Here is a 19,996-nt window from a genome sequence, read left to right on the forward strand (position 1 = left end):
TCTGACTTTGAAGTTTGAGTTTGGAGTCAGATACACTTCGTTTCAAATCCCAAGGATCATTTATTAGCTGTGAGACCTCAGAAATGAACTTATTATCTTCAAACTTTGGTGGTGTTATAACCAAGGGATAATAATAGCACAAAATAAGGCAGTATATATTAAATGCAATAATGTTCTGAGCCTAGGGCTCCAGTGACATGATCTGCTGATGTCATGTGTCATAGTGCACCTAAAAGGGGACAGGTTGGGTGATGTAACATGTGCTGAGAATAGACCTTTAACGCCAAGGTGTTTAGACATGATTTTTTAGCCAATATTGAATCATTGTATAGTTTTGATTCAAGGAATGATTTGAATAAGGTAAGTATGCAAATGGCACACTTAAAAAATATGCACTATATTAAACACAAGAAGCATAGTCTACCTTCTATTTCAATCAGTTTTGTGGTGGTTGAGTAACATGCTCCATGAGAGCAGGAACATGATCTCTTTTGTTCTTTGCTGCGTGCCTAGTACCTGACAGTGTGAGGTACAAAGGAGGTGCCCCGTGGAAATGTGTTGGGTTAATGAATGCTGTATCAGATAAGAATACTTTCCAGTAGGAGGGTATGTAGGATTACGTGAGCTTGATTTAAATACCATATTCTTTGATATTTAGAAGCTTATTTATGTTGTCTGCTATCTCCCCCAAATTGCAGCAGTTTCTAAGAAAATAAAGAACTACACAATGGCCCTAGACAAGTAATAATTGTTTGATTCATTAAGAAAATTCTTTGTTGGCCAACAAAGGTCTCTAACTAGATAAAATGGAGAGAAATTTTAGGACTATTTGATGTTAACATGATACATTTACTTTGCTGTCATAAATATGTACATATGGGCATGTGTATAAAAATAAGTGTGAGTGTTTGGAAAAAATCACTTTAATGTAGTTTTGAATGTAAGACTCTAAGTAAGCAACCTATCTCAAAAATACTTTTAACAATTTTAAAAAATAAATTTGATATAGTGGTACGTATCTTCAAGTTTTCAGCTCCTTGAATCACCTCTTAAATCAAAAATATGGACTTGTACACTGCTGGTTATAACTACTTTACAGAGCTTGGCTTTCCTTTAAAACAGAATGTATATAATCTTTTTCTCTATTTCTGAAAAAACAATGATTTTAATTTATTGCTTTCTCCAAATCCTCCCTCTTAAATATCACATGGGTTCTATGGCCATTTCTCATAAGATTTTGTTTTCTCCATTTTCTTTTAATTTTTTTTTAGACTATACTAGAAATAGGGGAACTAGTGGATCTCAGAAAATTTTAGAGTTCAACAACACTGAGATATACAAATTCATAAAATGTAATCATACTCTTGGTATCATGAGAAATGTTATGGAAATGACTATATGATTAGTGCCATTATCATGTGTCACTTAAACTTAGTAAGCCTGTGTGTCTTTATCTTTTACAAACCTTCAAATTGTGCTGCCATTATACTTGATTAAAACAAGTATGGCATTTTGTTTTAAATTTTCTGTACTTCTACTGACTTGGTTCCAAATATTTGTCTTTCCCAGTTCAGATAAGAATGAGTTTCTTGAGAATTGATTTTTTTTCCATTTTATTATTGGTTCTTTATTAAAGACAAAAAGGAGATGTGCTATTTTAAAGATAGATGTGAACTTGTTCTTTCATATAAACTTGACTCTCATCTCTGTAACAGGAAAAGTCAGTTGATTCCTTTATTAACTTTTTAATTTAAAAGACTATCTCTTTTATTAAAAGGCTTAAGAAAAAATCAAAATCATTGATTTGTGGATTTTTTGGAATATAAATCCCACTCATCTATAAACTTTGTTATATAATTTTTATCTAGATATAATTCCATCCAATAGTACAGTATGTGGCCAGAGCTGATAAAGACAGGTATGTCTTAGACAAGCTTGGACCCATAATGCAATATGTGATACCTTGGAGAATTTTCTATTGCCGCTGAATCTCAAAAGCAATATTGTTAATTAAATTGGATTACACGTTTATTGTATTCTTATTTTTTGTGATTACCAAATTTAATATTTTTAAGTTTAAACCAGTTTTATTGGGGACATGTTTTTGTTTTATCTACTTCATTATTATAGTACATTAGTAGAGAAGAAGAAAAGTATTTTCAACCCTTCTTAGACAATTGTTTTGAACTATAATGACAGCAGCAGGAAATTGGATTATTTTATGGTTCATGGTACTCATAATTATACATAGAAATGTAAAAACCTAACTCCTAACATGACTCCAAATATCAAACTAATTATTCAGCAAAAAATAGGAAATCATGGACCACTTGCTTTAATTGTTGTCATTTCTCAGAGACTGGTTGGGCATAGTACATCTCTATAGTTTACTTGAGCAATAATACTTATATTTAGTTTGATAACATTTGGGCTAGATGTACATACTTAACTGAAGAATTGTTTACAAATGATTTTCATCATGAATTTTTTTTTCATTTTTAATGGATTATTAACTCTTGGTCCATCTACACAGGAATATAAGTTTAGCACAAACTCAAAAATACCTTTCATTCAGTTGCCTCACCATTCACCAGTTCCTAAGTTGTTTATAGAATATTCTGACTGGGAAAGCTCTTCAGCTGCCAAAGGTATTTAATTGCAATGTACGTTCAAATTATAGATTGTGTCATATCTAAAGACTATGTCACAAAAATTAATCTACAGTAGTGAAGATTTATTATAGAATTTATGTGTCATAGATCTTACTCTTCAATATTGAAGAAAGTTTACTTTCTAAGACATTCTGTGTTGAGGATATTTTTGCAAGAAAATACTTGCTGGACTCCAATCACATGTATGAAATAAAAAAATTAAAAATTAAATAAATAGAAAAACATTATTTTGACCACATACTATTGTAGTCTATTATTATTCACTGACATATACCTATGATGAAAATGACGACAAGTAGTCTCAGAACAAATTAATTTAAGTGCCAGTAGAACTTCAATTGAGAACTTTACTATTCATTCTTCTCTACTATAAAGAGCAATCTTTAGTCACATTAAACTTCAGCACGCACGCAGGTGTTCAACAACACTGTAGGTCAACTCCAAATGGGTGAAAATGTCTTATGATTAAGTCCATGAGCCTTTTATATTCTGAGAAGTATACCTTCATTAAGGGATTCAAAATATAATTAATTATACCAAATCTTTTGAAACAATGGTTGGATAGGTGATTTAAATAATGAATTTATTCTGTATAGATAAAAATTAGAAATAACATGGTAAATTCTGTGAAAGAATAGCCATATTTAAGAAACCAGTAAGTATGGTTAGAAATGATATTTAGGGTAGCTTTTTCTATGTGAAGTAAGATTTTTACTGTGGTTTATTAAATAAGTGCTGTGTATTCTGAGCACATGTATTTGAGATAAAGATTGAGGTATTTCAATTTTTCTGATTTCTACAGTACCATGATGTACACTAGGAAACTTCTGTGATGCTTGATGTGAAATATCAACCACAATTATATGTTAAGAAGCAAAAACATAACTTTTAATAATTTTAATCATTTCTGTTATTTTTCTCTATGTGTTGATTTTGCAGGTCTGGCTGTGGATTATTTCAGTGAACGCATATACTGGGCTGACTTTGAGCTCTCTATTATTGGCAGTGTTCTGTATGATGGCTCTGATTCAGTAGTCTCTGTCAGCAGCAAACAAGGTTTGTAAAGTGCTTTTGTTTTTTAATTGTTATTGAGAATTTTAAATAATAGTACATAAATAAAACTATGGAAGCTTTGCATTCTGGGTTTCCTTAAATTCTTTCTCCTTTCAATTTAGAGCTCTTACTAATAATTAAAATTGTTGTTCCTATGACAATAACAAAGAGACCGGGGCAGAAGATCTTCTTAACTTGGACAAACGTGGGACACTGCTGCCCAGATTCAGAAAATAATTTCATTGTTGCTTCTGTGGCTATTCCATTATGAGCAGGAAACTAAATAGTCAAGATTGGCACCTGTGAACACTAACTTGTATTTCAAATTGCAATGATAACAAGCAGGAAATGAGTTATCCTATGTAGTCATCATAGTAACAATTGTTACTACTGAAGCATTCCTTTATCCAGGTGAAAAGCAGTGTGTGAAAAGTGCTGATTTAATTCCACCATCAGTGAGCGCAGCATCTACTTGTGCTCTTCTGTTGTTGCACCCTTTTTTATTCTCACTTCTCTGCCTGCCTCTTGTTCTTTGCTCTCTCACTTTCTGGCTTCCTACTGCGCCCCACACTTTCCTTGTCTGGCTGTCTCATTTCTTTCTGCTGAATCCAATTTCTTCCCTTTCTGTTTCATTTTCCTTTTTCTATTCCAACTCCTTCCCACAAATGTTTTTACCACAAATTATTCATAATATGTACTTGGTGTTTTTATATTTGCATATTATATTTACTGGATATATCTTTGCTTCCTGTTTTTGTTAAAGAAAGAATATAATTAAAAATATTTTATATTTCTAATATAAAGAAAGAAGAATAATTAAATTTAATTTTTATTGTGCCTCTGCCAAAAGTGTGTGCTATTTGTATGAATGACTCTAGATGGGAAAAAAGTCCACATTCCTGTAATTGATTATAATAATCTGTTTCATCTTAAGTGTATTTTTTACTCTTTCACAAAACATTGCAGAAAAACATAAAAAGCATTTATATTTTACAATGTCTAGATAATTAGTAAAATATAAATGTCACTGCTTTTTTACACATTCATTTCAAAAGTACAAATAATTCTTCTTTTGATAAGATCTCTTAAAATAATAGTCACAAATATGAAAGTGATGGTCACCATTATTTTTAGCCAAACTAGTCATGTGAATGATTGTCATTTGCCAGTTTATTTTTTTAATCTCATTTCTAAAGCTAACAATAATATCAAATATTATTTTTGCATTTTATTCTTTAAAAACAACTCATAATTGTTTCCTATATCAGTCATTCATGCGATCTAATTTGATAATTGACTTGAACCAGAATGTAAACTGAGTTTTGTGAACTGCCTGTTTTTGAGCTTAAGATAAGGTTTGTCTGTTTATAGGGTTTTCTTTTGTTTGTCAGTTGTATGGCAAAGCTTACTCTGCAAATAGTAAACCCCCAGAAAATGTTTTGTGATGGTGAAGATGATTAAAGTGATGATGGAAATTCTTTTATGCTCTGAGTGATATGTTTAGTATCTCACATATCCTTACTGCCAAGAAATTAATTCTAACAACTTCACAGCTAATACTAAAAATATCCCAATTCTGAAAATTTATTTGTAAAGAACAGTAATATGATTTTCTATATGATCTTGGATAAACTTAGTTTTTTGAAGTCTGATTACGTACATTACAACTTTAATAACACCACCTTTTTAAAATTCTAGGTTTGTTACACCCACACAGAATTGATATTTTTGAAGATTATATATATGGAGCAGGACCTAAAAATGGTGTTTTTCGAGTACAAAAATTTGGCCATGGTTCCGTAGAGTACCTAGCATTAGATGTTGATAAAACAAAAGGTGTTTTGATATCTCATCGCTATAAACAACTAGGCTGTAAGTATAATATTTTATAGAATTGCCTATATTTGGTGAAATTTTTATACCTCTCAAAAGAATAGATTTTTCACTATCTATTTGATTTCTTAACCCTAGTAAGTTAAGTAACTTTAAATTTGACATCACCAGACTTTTCAAATTACCAAAGTCAAGATGTAGACAATGCAAAAGTTTCCATTTCTGACATAAAAGGTATTACAATTTTCAGTGTTTGGCATTGTTTTCTTTTAATTAAAATTGACTTTGTTATTAAAATTGTCTATTCTGTTTTTCTAAAATTCTTAATAAAACTTTGTGAATCTATAGATGAACGATGCAAGTAAGGAAATTCACTGTTAGCCATTTTGACTCTTGTTACTGATAAACAAGTCACTATCATAGCGTTATCATTCCATCCTTAAATGTATCCAAGGAGAACTCTTCCCAAGAATTGTATTTTTTTCTGATTTATGTTTATGACTTATTATTGTTACTCTCCCTCCTAGAAAAGAGTGAGTAAATCATTGAGTTAATTATATTGAGACATATGTTTCAAACATGACCATCAAAAACATTGAGGAACAAAGTGAAAAAAAAAAACAGTGTGGCTGAAATTCTAACAATTTGTCTTTCTGTATCAGTTCACTCTTCAAGAAACAGATTTATTTATAATTACTTATGACAAATAAAAAGGGATTTTACCTTGTTTGCTGCAATTATCTAGAAAGATAACAACTGATATTTATTCAAATCAGTTTTGGAAACATTAAAATAAAATATAGTCCCCAAAAACTAACAGAAATTCTATCCAAAGTCTTGCTGTTTTTTACCAATGATCTGGCATATAAGGCTGCAAGGTTGGTATGAGGACACTTCCTCTCATCCTCCAGCTCTATTTTATTAATATGCATAGTCAGATATTGCCACATTCGTATAAAATAAGTAAACAAAACCCTGCCTTGAATATAGTAGACGTTTAAGTAGTGGTTCCTACAGAAAGAAAGCCACTTTCAGTTCAGTTATCAGTTCAGCTGTCTAGGTGCCATTTCTTTTTCATTCTGGTGAAATAATCTCTAGGAAAGGGTGTGGGATCAGCTATGACTGGAAGGGTTGCTGATTGGATAGAAATGTAGACAAAAATAAATATGGCACCCATTTACACATGCACACAAACTCCTCCCTGATGAATAAGAAACCATTTTAAATGTGATTTTTAGGGGGGAAAAAAGTCATATCTTTTGTTTGTTTATGCTTTGAACTGACAACTACATATGGATTTTAAGCCTTTGTAAATACTAGAGGGAAGTTGTTTCCTACTGTTTGAACAGTCCTGTGAAGATCTAACATAAGAGTTAGATCCCTGAAGACTTCAGTCGTCTTTACTTTTAAACACAGCCCTAAACTGTACTTTGGGTTCTAAGACAAAATCTTTTTCCAAAAGCCATTAATGAGAAGGAAGAATGACAAAGTATGGATTAGAATAATGTCTTCTCCTTTTCAAAAACTATAATTAGGACAAACTTCCTATTAATGATAGGCATTGGATAGTAATTTCTCTTCACCTGTAGAGGAGACTTTAACATTGAAATGAGATACTCCCAGTAGAAATTTGATGTGATTTCTTTTCAACATTGCTAATTAATCATTTCACTTTACTGGTTTTTATGTTTTCGATACCTACTGTATCCATACTTATGCATTTCTTTGTTTTCTTTTGTTTTGTTTTAATTAGTACCCAATCCATGCTTGGATTTAGCATGTGAATTCCTCTGCTTGCTGAATCCTTCTGGGGCCACCTGTGTGTGCCCAGAAGGAAAATATTTGATTAATGGCACCTGCAGTGATGACAGCCTGTTAGGTAGGTATATTTCCTTATTCTGTAAATAGTGAATTAATCCTCATGACACATTTTTTACAACTATAGAAACTGAGCAGAATTACCTGCTCCATCATCAAGTGAGCTGCCTTGAAAACAATGGTTCTTGAATGCCTGTGTAAATTATTTTTGTCTCTGGAGAAGACTTGCTATCAATTCATTCTGCATTTGTTCACAAAGCTGCATTGACTACTTACATGCACTTAATAAGTGATTGAGAACTTTGAAGACACTCAAAGAATCCAAAGACATATTTATATAGTTCTTGTATTAGAAAAGACAATCTTTTTGAGAATGCCATTCTGGTATGGTTTTAAACCCAACCCAAAAATCCATTTATTCATTGAATAAGTTATATTGAATACCTCCTGTGTGCCAAACACTAATTTAGAAATTGAGAATTAATTTAGAAACCATCTCAGTTTCTTCCATGTAAAATTTGATTTGTAATAAATAATATTACTGCTACTACTAATAATAATAAATATCTTGAGTGCTTATGAGCAAGGCATAACACTAATTTAAAAACTAAGAATTAATTTAGAAATAAAGCTGATAAGATTTCTTTATTCATGCAGTTTATATTTTAGAAGCTAGAGGCTGAAACATTATTTCAGATGCTAAGTACTGAAGAACAAAAAGTCAAAAATAAAATCAAAAACAAAACAGTGTGATAAGAGAGGGAAAGAAGAGATATCTCTTGAATATCCAGGTAGATTGAGAATAATTTCCCTCATATTTCAGACATTAACCTAATATGAAAAATAGTTATCAAAAATGAGAAAATTCACACTTACTATTAACAAATTTTATGTCACAGACAAAAATTCAGTGCTCCAAAATCACTTGTGGAACACAGCAAACTTTTTCCAATGAGGTACAAACTTAGGTCTCTTCATGGTGTGGTTTCCTACCTGCTGTATTTCCCTCTACCAGAATGAACTCCTCACATGAACACTGTGTCATTGCCCTCAGTCAGCATCTCCACCCCTTTATAGTTTTCTCTTTGTTATCTGCTGAAGATTACATGCAATTTGAAGATTTTTGCCTTTTCTAAGGCACTCGGTGTCGAAAACTATCATAGCTTTTTTCACTTAATATATATTCTTTAAGCAATGGGTATGCAAAGCTGAAGAGGTTGAAAAGATGAAATGATGAATGACATAAACACCAATACATAGATATTTATGTGGATAGTGATACAAGTCACAAAAGAGACTGAGTTAAAACTATTGTAAAGATTCAAACAATTATACAACTAAAGGCTCAGTGAGAATTTCCTATAGGATATGACCTTTGAACAAGATCTGCAAAGACAGATTGCATTTAGTTTAAATGAGAATGAAGGAGGAAGACATTGAGACAGAAGAAACTGTCTGAAAATACATGAAAACATGACATGCAAAGAAAATAATGAGTCATCCATTTCAGTTAGTGTGTAGGATGTGCAAAGCACTGTTGTGAGTAGCAAGGCTGGAAAGCTTTTAACAGAGAGCTAAGTGTGACTCCTGTTTGGTATTTTGGATGGGCACTTCAGTGCCAATTACTGAAAAGTTGTCAATGGCAATAGGCTTCCCCTTCCCCTTTACCAGTTTACCAGTTCTCCTCCCAATCAGAGTAGCTGTGGTCTCAATTGTGATGGAAGAATAAGAGAATTAAGTGTACATTTTCAAACATCATTAGGTACCACTTGCTCACTCGCTGTTCTGACTCGGTCATGGAGGTAAACTATGTAAGGGTACATAGTCTGCTTAACGTCTCAGAAATGATTCTTTAAAATGTCAACAGCTCCTTTTTTATAGAAGCGCCACATCTTCGGTAGTCCCCCACATCCCCTTAACCAGTACCCTCACAGGTGCCTTCTGTGTACCGTGTCTACTTACACAATCGAGGTGGCAGAGACAGCCAGGGGAGAGATTAGGGTTATGCACAGTACACTAATAATGCTACCAGTGTGACTTTTACCTTGGCTCAGATGTCACAAGTATTTGTTATAGTCAAATCTTAGATAGTTTTTGTGAGTTTTATTTTTTAATTAGACATCATTGTCTTTTCTACATAATCCTCCTCTTTTTCTCTTTGCTTAGTTCAAGCTATTTATCCAGCAAATCAGACTTGACACATACTCTGGAAGAACTTGGCCTGGGGTGGGGCTGAGGTGGAGCTGTGGATTAGGCCAGGGTCTACCACTTAAATAACTCTGTTGGCCTTGGACTCTATACTTGCCTCCATAGGTCTCAGTTTCTTCTATGTAAAATGGGATTGACTCTAAATACTGCTAATACTACTACCACTGATAATGGCAATAATAATAAATATTTTCAGAGATTATGAGCAGGGCATAATTGTAAGTATGTTTAATATATATTACTTCATTTAATCTTCACAAAACCCCAATGATATTATACTGTAACTTCTATTTTAAAGATAAGAAAACTGAAGCATTTAGAGACTCACTTGATTGTCTAACATTACCTAGTAAAATGGTGGTACCCCAAGGTGAACCTCGCTGGCCCATTCTGTTAACCATCACCATCACACAGTGTCACCCACAGGACCCATTTCAGAGTTGTCAGAAATAAGAACAATAACATGCATAGAATGCCTAGCGCAATGCTTTGCAAAAAATAGAGACATAGCACTCTAAGATAAATCTGTCACTATGAAGTAGGTAAGAAAATGAAAGAAAATTTGGGCTGCATTAAATCACCAAGTTGCATCATTTTATACTTTAAAGAAGGAAGCTTGTTTACCTAAATGCACACTTATACAAGATCTAAAACTTTTTTGAGGATTTTTTCTTTGGTATTTCAACTCTGCTTGAAAGGCATGAATCCAGAAAACTCTTCAAAGCTCATTCTTATAATTTCAGAAAAAAATTTAATCAGATCAGAAAGTTAAAAATATTAAGATTGACCTCTACACATATAGGCCTTTGTGATAGCCAGTTTGGACCACTTTAGTTAGAACATTAATAAGTGGATTTCAGAATTATCGATTGGTGTAGATAAATGCCAATTAATTTTTTCTGACATTAAAATTTGATACAGCCAAGTTTTCAGCTCTTTATAATTAGTTGTCTTTCTCTAGCTGCTATTGTTAAATGATGGGCACACTGAATATTTTTAATCTTCATGTAAGAAATTTGAAATTCAAATATTACTCATTCTTGGGGAAGTATTCACCTGCTCTTCCCTATAGTTGATTATAATTGCTGGAGCTTGCCTTCTGGGGGTGATTTAGTTATTTACAAAAGCAGCTTTCTTTTTCATTATAGAACTGTGACTGCAGGTTTTGAAAGAATGTAACTCCGCTTCCATTTCACCAGGCACTGTTGTACTTTTAAATTTCTGATGCTTATAATGAAGCACGTTATAGAAATGCACATGCTCCAACACGTGGGGATTTTGAATATCTTTGTGGTTTTCACTGAACATCTACAGGTGAAAACAAGTACCCTCATAATAATCCTAACTATGATCATAATGCCTTAAGTGTTTATCTTCACTGTTCATATCTACAGCCATAATGAGGACATATAGTGCTGAATTAGAAATATTTTGGTAAATTTTAAATGAAGTAAGCATATTTCTTGAGAGTCTTACCTTTAAATTCAATTATTTGCTGGAGATTCACAGTTGCATTTGCATAGGCATCTCCAATTTAATACGTCAAGGCTACACCACCCTTTCATTTTCTCTTGCCCTTGTGTTCTCACTTAGTTGTCCTGATCAGAAACTGAAGAATCATCAATAATTTTCCCTCATTCTCCTTATGCAACTCTGATGTGATATTCACTTTCCAGTTACCTTTAGAATACATCCATATTTATCCATCCCACATTACTGTATTTTAGGTTATCGCTTTACATAGCCTAGATAATTTATACAAAGTCCTAATTGTCTCTGTGCTTTCAGTTTAACCCCTGCCCGTACATTCCTTCTTGGACTTCTTAGACTCTTCAGAGACTCCAGGTTAATTTTGGGTTGAATGCTAAAATCCAAGGATCTTCTCTTAGTCTCTTCTTATCTCTTCAAAGATGCTTACAGCTTGTAATTCCTTCTTGCACACTCTCTAATCCAGGTCCAATCACAGTGACTTTCATTCTCTTCCTTCAGTGCTCACCTTTTGGCCTTCATAGATGTTATTCCACTTGAGCTCTACCCTCCGTGAACGTTGCGGGCACTCAGTAAATAACGTTGAGTAAGATTGTTCCTTGGTTCTTTGCCAAATGAGCATCTCAAGTGCCTTTTGAAATTTAGTAATTCACCTTGCAGACCCACCTCTCAGCTCTATTTATCTTTCCGCTAATCTAGATATGGGCTGGAAGCTAAATTCTCTTTTGTCTTATGTATGTATAATATATACTTGTGTATTTAATATTTACAAAGTTTTAAAATTTTACCTTTTTTAAAATTTTTTTATTTAATATTCACCACAAATCTGAGTTAAGTTGTACATTTGTCATTAAGGCCATGTTAAAATGAAGTAATTTAGGCTTAGATAGGTTAACTTGTATGCCTAGTAAGTGGCAGAACTAGGACCTAAACATAGGTCTCTTTACACCACTGTAAAAAATAAATAAATAAAAATAAAAAATAAAAGCATGAACAAAGTGTAATAAAAGCCCAGAAGAAGAAAAAAAAAATATGACATATATTACCTTATGAGAGAGTTCTTCATATTACAAATGCAAACTTTAGTAATGTCAACCCGAAGCCTACCTACATGGCAAAGTATTAGAAACTTTGCTATGCAACAAGGCAAGTGTCAGAAGTGACAGTTTCTATTTATGATGGTGGATATGGTAATTGAATCATTGTGTCATTTGAAGTCATTGAGGTATTTTAAGATGCTCTTATGATCACTGTAGTGATATAGTCAAGCTTCCGTGTATGGCCCACGTATGGGCCAGTGCATCTTGAATAAGAAATACAGGCTGTTTTGATTTTACCTACTTTCACCGTAAAATAGGTTTGGCTTTAGTAGAGATCATAGTCTAGAATAGAATGCCTATTATAATATTCCCAGTCATTTTTGTTCTATTGGACATTATGTCTCGCTCAAATCAAAGTAGTATTTCTAATGGAGCAAGGCCATGTCAACACACATAGCAAAATTACCTGGAAAATGATTCAAACCAATCTTTATTATAAATTTTACTGACCATATTGTTAAAAATAATTTTGATACCCCCAGGAATGTTCAACCACCATTTTTTATTCTCATCCAAAATGTCATTAAGTAGATAGATTGTGCAGAATTGTTTAGAACAAATATTACATATGGAAACATTTCTGACATGGTTCTGTACCCATCTTTACCAAATCTAAATGACATTTAGTTTGGGACATTTATGTATGGCTAATAAAGACTACTGTCAAAGAGTATATCTTCAAATAAACATTTTTCTATATTATAAATAACACATATATATACATACATACATACACATTATAGGACACAATAGTGTGTGTGTATACTATAAATTTATCTTACATATTTAACATTTAATATCAACTACTAAAAAATTAGTCTATGCTTGTTCACATCATAGAGACAATCTCTTGCTTGGAAAATATATTACTTTTAGAAAGTTTCAGTTTGTTGTATTGTTTAATATTTAACAAACAGAAGAAATGGTTAATAATGCTTTAAAGTTTAAAGAAACATACAAATTAATATTTGTATTCATCATTCAACAATTGAAATCTATTTCTCTGTTTTAAGATAGTTTCTTCTTTTTGTATTTAGGAGTTATTGTATGACAAAAATAAGATCTAAGTATTTAAATATTTTTTATTTGAATGATTCTTATTAAATCATCCCCTGAAAAACATGCTAATTTGTACATTTCTTCCCATAACCAGATGATTCATGTAAACTGACTTGTGAGAATGGAGGAAGATGTATTTTAAATGAGAAGGGTGATTTGAGGTGTCACTGTTGGCCTAGTTATTCGGGAGAAAGATGTGAAGTCAACCACTGTAGCAACTACTGTCAAAATGGAGGAACTTGCACACCCTCAGCACTAGGTAAATATTAGAGCATCATTATATTTTCAAATCATTTGCATTTTTCCTTATATGTGAAAAATAATGAAAATCCTTAATGTTATAAATATAATTTCTGATATCTTAATAAAGAATACACTAACACAAATTAAATTTAACTATTCAACAAATCAAATGGCATTTGTTCTAAATTCAGTACATCAAAGTTCAAGCCACAAAATTTAACAAAAGTAATGGTCATTATCAAGTGTTGAGCATGTACCATGTGACAGGCTCAGTGCTAATAGATATTCTGACCCTGGCTCAGAAGGATTACTAGAACTGGTTTTCCAAGCCTTATATGTTTGACTCCAAAGCCTATATTTTTTACTTGCCCAGATGGTTTTCCTAATGCTTGAAAATCAATTGTTATTGAAAATGAGATTCATTTTAAATGTAAACTATACCAGCACATCTGACAGCGTCCTGTTTCCCATCTAGAATTATAATTACTCTGTTGGCATTGCATTGTAATGTATAATATGCTTTGAAAATGTCAGGTTACTACATTTTCGAATATACTTGAGATTGTTACTAATTTATGCAATAGCCATGTTTTAAAAAAAGTGTTACGTTTTCTATAGCACATAAGCGAACATTGACACATATTTTTTAGTGACTTTTATTAAATTTAAAATATGTTCCCATGAGAAAAAGATAACCCAATGTGTAATAAAAATCTAATTTGCAAATTCCAATATTCAGTGCAAGGGACATTATGCAACTGGTAGAGTGCAATCTATGCACATTTAATTTTACTACCATAAATGGAAATTTAGTTAGTCAAATGGAAAATCAATCTATACCATCTTCACATCCCCTACATTGTTAATTTCTGTCTTACTGGGAGTTCTCACTGCTTCTATTGCTTATGCTCTTCTTTGAAGTATTTAGCATAATGGTAACTTAAAGAGTCACATGGAGAATTATTTTCAATGGAGTTCAGAAAAACCAAGCTGTTTCTTATTTGCGTTCTAATAGTAAAAGTTTGATAGTTTTATGTCCATAAATATTTTTTACTATGATTAATTGATAATTAAGGTATTCTAACTACTTAATAGCATTCTGACCAATATATTCAGGAGGTTGATTGAAATATAAAAGGCACTGGGAGATTTACCTCATATTTTTATTCTGCTTGAGAAGCTAGTCCATACAGTAAAGTATATTCTATTGATATAGGAGGAATCATAGTACTGAGTTCCTTATTGAATATGTAAATGAAAATCAAAGTTCAAGGAATACATGTGTGATTATATTTTAGTAACACAGATAACATCTTTAGGGAAGATGTTTTTCTCATGCCAAATGAGTTGTTTGGAGATTTTATTGTTTAATTGGTACCTTAATTTTCTTATTAAGATAATGAAATTCATTGTGTTATAGCTATATTTATATTTAGAAATATTTAGGACAACTAAACCATTTGAAATGCTGAGGTATGGTTATCTATTGAACCTACAATAGATCCACAGGGGCAAATCTTAATGAAACAGTGAATTTGCTGTCCTCTTAATGGATCCTGAATTGTATATAAATACCGCACAACTTTTAAAGTTTTATTCAGATCCTTTGTCTAAACCTTGCTGCATTCTTAAAATCTATATTCCAACTTTATCTATGTACCCAAATTATGAGATCTTGCCTTCTATAAATAATGTGTTCAGGAAAAATTATATTTCAAATTAGTACTACAAATGAACTCTCCTATGTATTCAACCTGAGATATGGCCATGTAGTTTATTGTTTCATAGCATCTAATAATTAATAATTAATAATAATATGATATCCAATTAAGTCATTTACAAAGCATTTTCCACTTTTAAAATGTGATTTTATAAAAACACTGTTTGGTACTATAGACTATAGAACCTCATTATCTCCACACAAATGTTAATTTGTTAAACAAATCCCAGTGGGCAATTCATGGATTTATTCATTGTTGGTTTACTTACAGTTAAGCCTTTCGGCAAATTCCTATGTGGACACTATATAACTAGGTTTTGGGGCAGCCTTAATTAAAATTTATAAGTTTATGACAGTTGTATAGAACAATAATAATTGAACAAAAGAAATGTCACCAGTTAATTAAAAGTACACATCTGTGAGGCATAATTAAAATTTTCCATGTAGGAATGAGTTTTATCATTCCTTAAGGTTTTTTTGGTAATAATTAACACTAAAAATAAAACATATGAGCTATATTCATATAGAAAGGTAATACAAAATGAAATATTTTGACATTGATTATATCAACACAGATCCATGTCGTTCATTTTTATGACCTGTTCATAGGAGGATATATTTAAGATAAAATTTGCTTTGAGTAAGATAATGGAAATCAGAGTAAAGCATACTATTAATCAGTTATTCGATTACTGAAAATAAAGGAACATTTATGAAATTCATGAAAGATTTTATGCATGATGGGTAGCATTAAGACATTTACTCAATTAACAGCTATATTTGCAATTAATCTTTACTTTTATGAATTTTTATTCTGTAAGGTATGTTCATGATGTTTGGCATTTTCCTTACTCTTTTAGGTCTGTTATGTGGACCTGTAAAGTTTATATCAATATGAATTAGGATTTCCTACAGAATTGATTTAGTGGAATGGAGCAAGAGGGTTTGTAAATTTGGGACAATATTCTCAAATACTTTCTTCCCAAAGTTTGGAGTTATGGAGGAGAGGGGAAGCATATCTTACTTTGGGAATTTTGTAAATGTGCAAAAGTAGAACTGCTATGTTAAGAGGTGAGAGTGTATAGTAGGCAATACATTTGTATTGAATATTTTGAGTGAATACAACAGGAAGAAAGTGAAAGCTCTCATTGTAGCTCTCTCTGCCACCACATCTGTGGACTTTGGCAGCGAAGGTTTTGTTCCCAGAAATGAAGCAAGAGGATGAAAGAAGCCACTGTTGAAGAAAGAAAAAAAAAAATCAGAATCTTCTCTTTGCAGTGGGAAGGGCCTTTATAATAGGAGGCAAATACATTCACTCAAGAGCTTTCTGTCCCGGCAACTACCCCCAAATCAGAGGGTAGAATTGCTCAAAGGCAAGTTAAACCAGAAACTTTTAGATACCTTTTGGACATCATGAAACTGATTATGAAATATACGTACTGAGGGCTCTCAAGTCACATACGTATTCAGGATGTAAAGTACACAATCACCTAATTAACGTCTTGATAAAGGGAGAACATACATTTAAACCACCCATCTTTGCCTTTCTTTCACTTTTTGTTTAAATGAAGGCTGTTTTTTTAATTTAAATTAAGCTTGGTGTCCTAGCTCCCTTAACATAGACAGTGATTATACTTAGGAAGCGCTAAAAGCTGATATTTGGGTCTACTTGCTTTCTTAAAATACAAGAGAATAATTAACAATGTTAAACATTGAAAGCACAAAATAGACCATATAATTTAACAAATATGTGACATAGCAATATGTAACTTTAACAAATCAAGTACAAAAAGTACAAAGAGCATAATGAGAAAATGGGTAAAAGACAATTCTCACACATATGGAGAGCAGCAGGTAGAAGAGAAGCCCTGTCAGACGTGGATGAGAGCATCATTTTCAGATCACTACCAGAAGAAAATGTTAATGGTACAAGTCTTGCAGCAAGTAATTTTGAAATACTCAGCAAGAGTATAAAAAAGTGGGAAGATCGTTTACCTAAATAATGGCACTTTTTAAAAAACATATCCCAAAGAGCATGTGATAATAAAAAAACACAAAATTTAGAAGTTAGAATGTCCAATTATGTTATGTATAATATTATAAAATTAGAGATAAAAATCTGAATTGAAATAGTAAATACATAAAATAGGGCATATCTAAAATATGAATTTTATGAATACATAAAATCGGGCATATCTAAAAACATGAAAAGCCACAATGATAGAATACTTAATAATATAGAAAATGTTCACATTGTATTTTAAAAATAAAAATAACGAGGTATAAAACTGCTGTATTGTATGAGTCCAGCAGAGAAACAATGCATACATAAAATGTCTATATAAGGAAGTAGATGTTTCTTTATACTTCTGTGTTTTCCCAGAGTCCCACAATTAACATGTATTACTGTTATTTTCAAAAATTAAAATAACTACAATGATAATAATCATCAGGATCATGACAATTAATATATATTGGCTGCTTACTAAGTGCCAGACACTGTTCTCTGTCCTTGAATCCTCACAACATACCTATGAGAGAATGAAAGTAAGATTTTCCCTAATTGTGCTGCTGGCTTCATGAGTCACAGTCACTGCTTCTTTTGGACCATATGGTGAGAGCAATACTAAAGTATTCAGTCTCATGGCTCTCTAGGCTAATGTTAGAAGGCTTGTGTTAGTTTACTTGTATTCACAGAAAAACCAAAAATGCTTCAGTTTCATTTCCACCATGCTGGCTGGAGATGAACTTTCCAGGTATAAATAGATTGTGACCTATAATTTGAAACATGTCAGAATATATTAAGTAGTACCTGGGAGAGAGCTAGATACAGTCCACAATTCTTCTTTTTCTTTGTCAGGCTTTGCTGAATGTTCTGAATGTTCTCTGTAATCTTTGTGATACTTAAGAAAACCTGACAGCTATAGTCAACTTGCTAAAATTATTTATAAATGAGCACTCACTTGAAGTCCAGGAAAACATTATATTAAGTAGAAAAGTAGAATGTCAAGTCTCCTTATCTAAAAGACTAGCAATATTTTCAAGGCATTCAGGACTTTTATTATTTGAATCTAAGTCTGAAGTCAAGGCAAATTTTACAAAGGAAAGTAGTCTTGGGGTCAAGATGTCGAGAGATAGGCTTTTTTTTGTTTTTGTTTTTGTTTTAGATTTTATGCATGCTAATGCTTACTTTTATGCACAATTCACAGTTTCAAATTTCTTTTTTTTTTAATTTCAGCATATTACAGGGGTACAAATGTTTAGGTTACATATATTGCCTTTGCCCTGCTTGAGTCAGAGCTTCAAGCATGTCCGTTCCCCAGATGGTGAGCACCACACCCATTAGGTGTAATATACCTATTTCCTCCTCCCTCCTCCCCCTCCCACCTCCCCAAGAAGGAAGGATAGATAGGCTTTTTGAATTTCAATCTCGTAACTAACTGAATGATGCCATGGTAATTTGTCTCTCAGTTTATTATTTCTATTCTACATTAAGCGACAAGAATGTGGCTATTGTCTAAATAGTAAAGATACTTTGAGTAAGGATTATGTCACATTTGATAGCATTTTCATAGGACATTAAATATAAACATTTATAAATATGATCTGCAGTTTAAGTGTCATTTAAGTACTACTCTTCCTTATAGTCAATGTTTTTATCATACTAATTGAACTAAAAAATGACTATATACACATAAGACTAGTTAACTATAAAACATAAACCAGGGACAAAAATTGAAGAGCACCAGACTTAAATGGGGTAAGCAGCATGTTTCAAATAGATGAATGAATATGAATTTGAAATTTGCTTACAAGAGAGCCGACTAATGATGTTCAGTAACATGTACCTACCTCACAGAAACAACAAGCAGAGTCACTGTCTCATAGGAAGTTCAGAAGGAATTACTTTTGCTAGCATTCCTTTGTGGCAATCAACCACACATTTTCAAGAATTGTATATTCAGAGAAAAACAAGTCATAATACACTTGCCCAATATTGATCAGAGAGGTTACTTTGCCTAGTTTGTCATTCAATATAGATTAAATCTTAACAATGAACAGCATTTTTATAATCAGCTTAAAAACAGTTAATCAAATAAATCTTGCTGTTAAAGACAGATCACAGTATTAGTGTTATTGAAAAATACTAACATAATATACCTTTATAATATTCAAATGAAAATATCTTTATTTTGAGAATATGAGCACCAATATTGATATACTACTTGACAAATAACTGCTCGACAAATTTTACTCTGAAATTAATTGGCAAATAAGTAGTGATTTTTATATTGGACATAGCATAATATTTTAGAAATTTTATAAACGTAACTATTGTTATTTTTAATATAGCAGTTGCTATACTTCGAATGCTCAATATAGTCCTAGCTAGTTGGGAGGTTGAAGTGGGAGGACTGCTTGAGCCCAGGATTTGGAGGTTACAGTGAGCTATGATTGTGCCACTGCACTCCAGCCCTGGGTGACAGAGGGAGACCTTGTCTCTAAAGTAAAATAAAATAGCAAGAACTCTGGTAAATTCCTTAGATATATTACTTAATTTTTATTGCTCTATACATGGTGGTATTTTTCAGATGTGAACTAGAGTGGTTAAGTAATGGAATTTAAATCTGAGAACCTACATTATTCCAAAGTTAATGCTTTAAATCATTTCCTAATACCACTGAAAATCAGCAGTATCTGCTCATATCAGAGAAATAGCTGACTATGACTATATAACTAAAGATGACATGTAGTTAAATAGTCCATTTATCTAGAAATAAAGTGTAACCAAATCATATAAA

General features: G+C 32.1%; 1 protein-coding gene across 1 annotated transcript in view; it reads left to right on the top strand.

Moving 5' to 3' along the window:
- Window positions 1-19,996, top strand: part of LRP1B (LDL receptor related protein 1B) — a 1,757,623-nt gene that overhangs the window by 1,666,186 nt on the left and 71,441 nt on the right. Inside the window, exons 80-83 of the mRNA XM_045559136.1 lie at window positions 3,612-3,728; window positions 5,424-5,597; window positions 7,312-7,437; window positions 13,326-13,490. Of these exons, the coding sequence (XP_045415092.1) occupies window positions 3,612-3,728; window positions 5,424-5,597; window positions 7,312-7,437; window positions 13,326-13,490 (582 nt within the window). The remainder of the gene's footprint in view (window positions 1-3,611; window positions 3,729-5,423; window positions 5,598-7,311; window positions 7,438-13,325; window positions 13,491-19,996) is intronic.

Source organism: Lemur catta, chromosome 8 (genome assembly GCF_020740605.2).
Source record: "Lemur catta isolate mLemCat1 chromosome 8, mLemCat1.pri, whole genome shotgun sequence".
NCBI classification, from domain to species: domain Eukaryota; kingdom Metazoa; phylum Chordata; class Mammalia; order Primates; family Lemuridae; genus Lemur; species Lemur catta.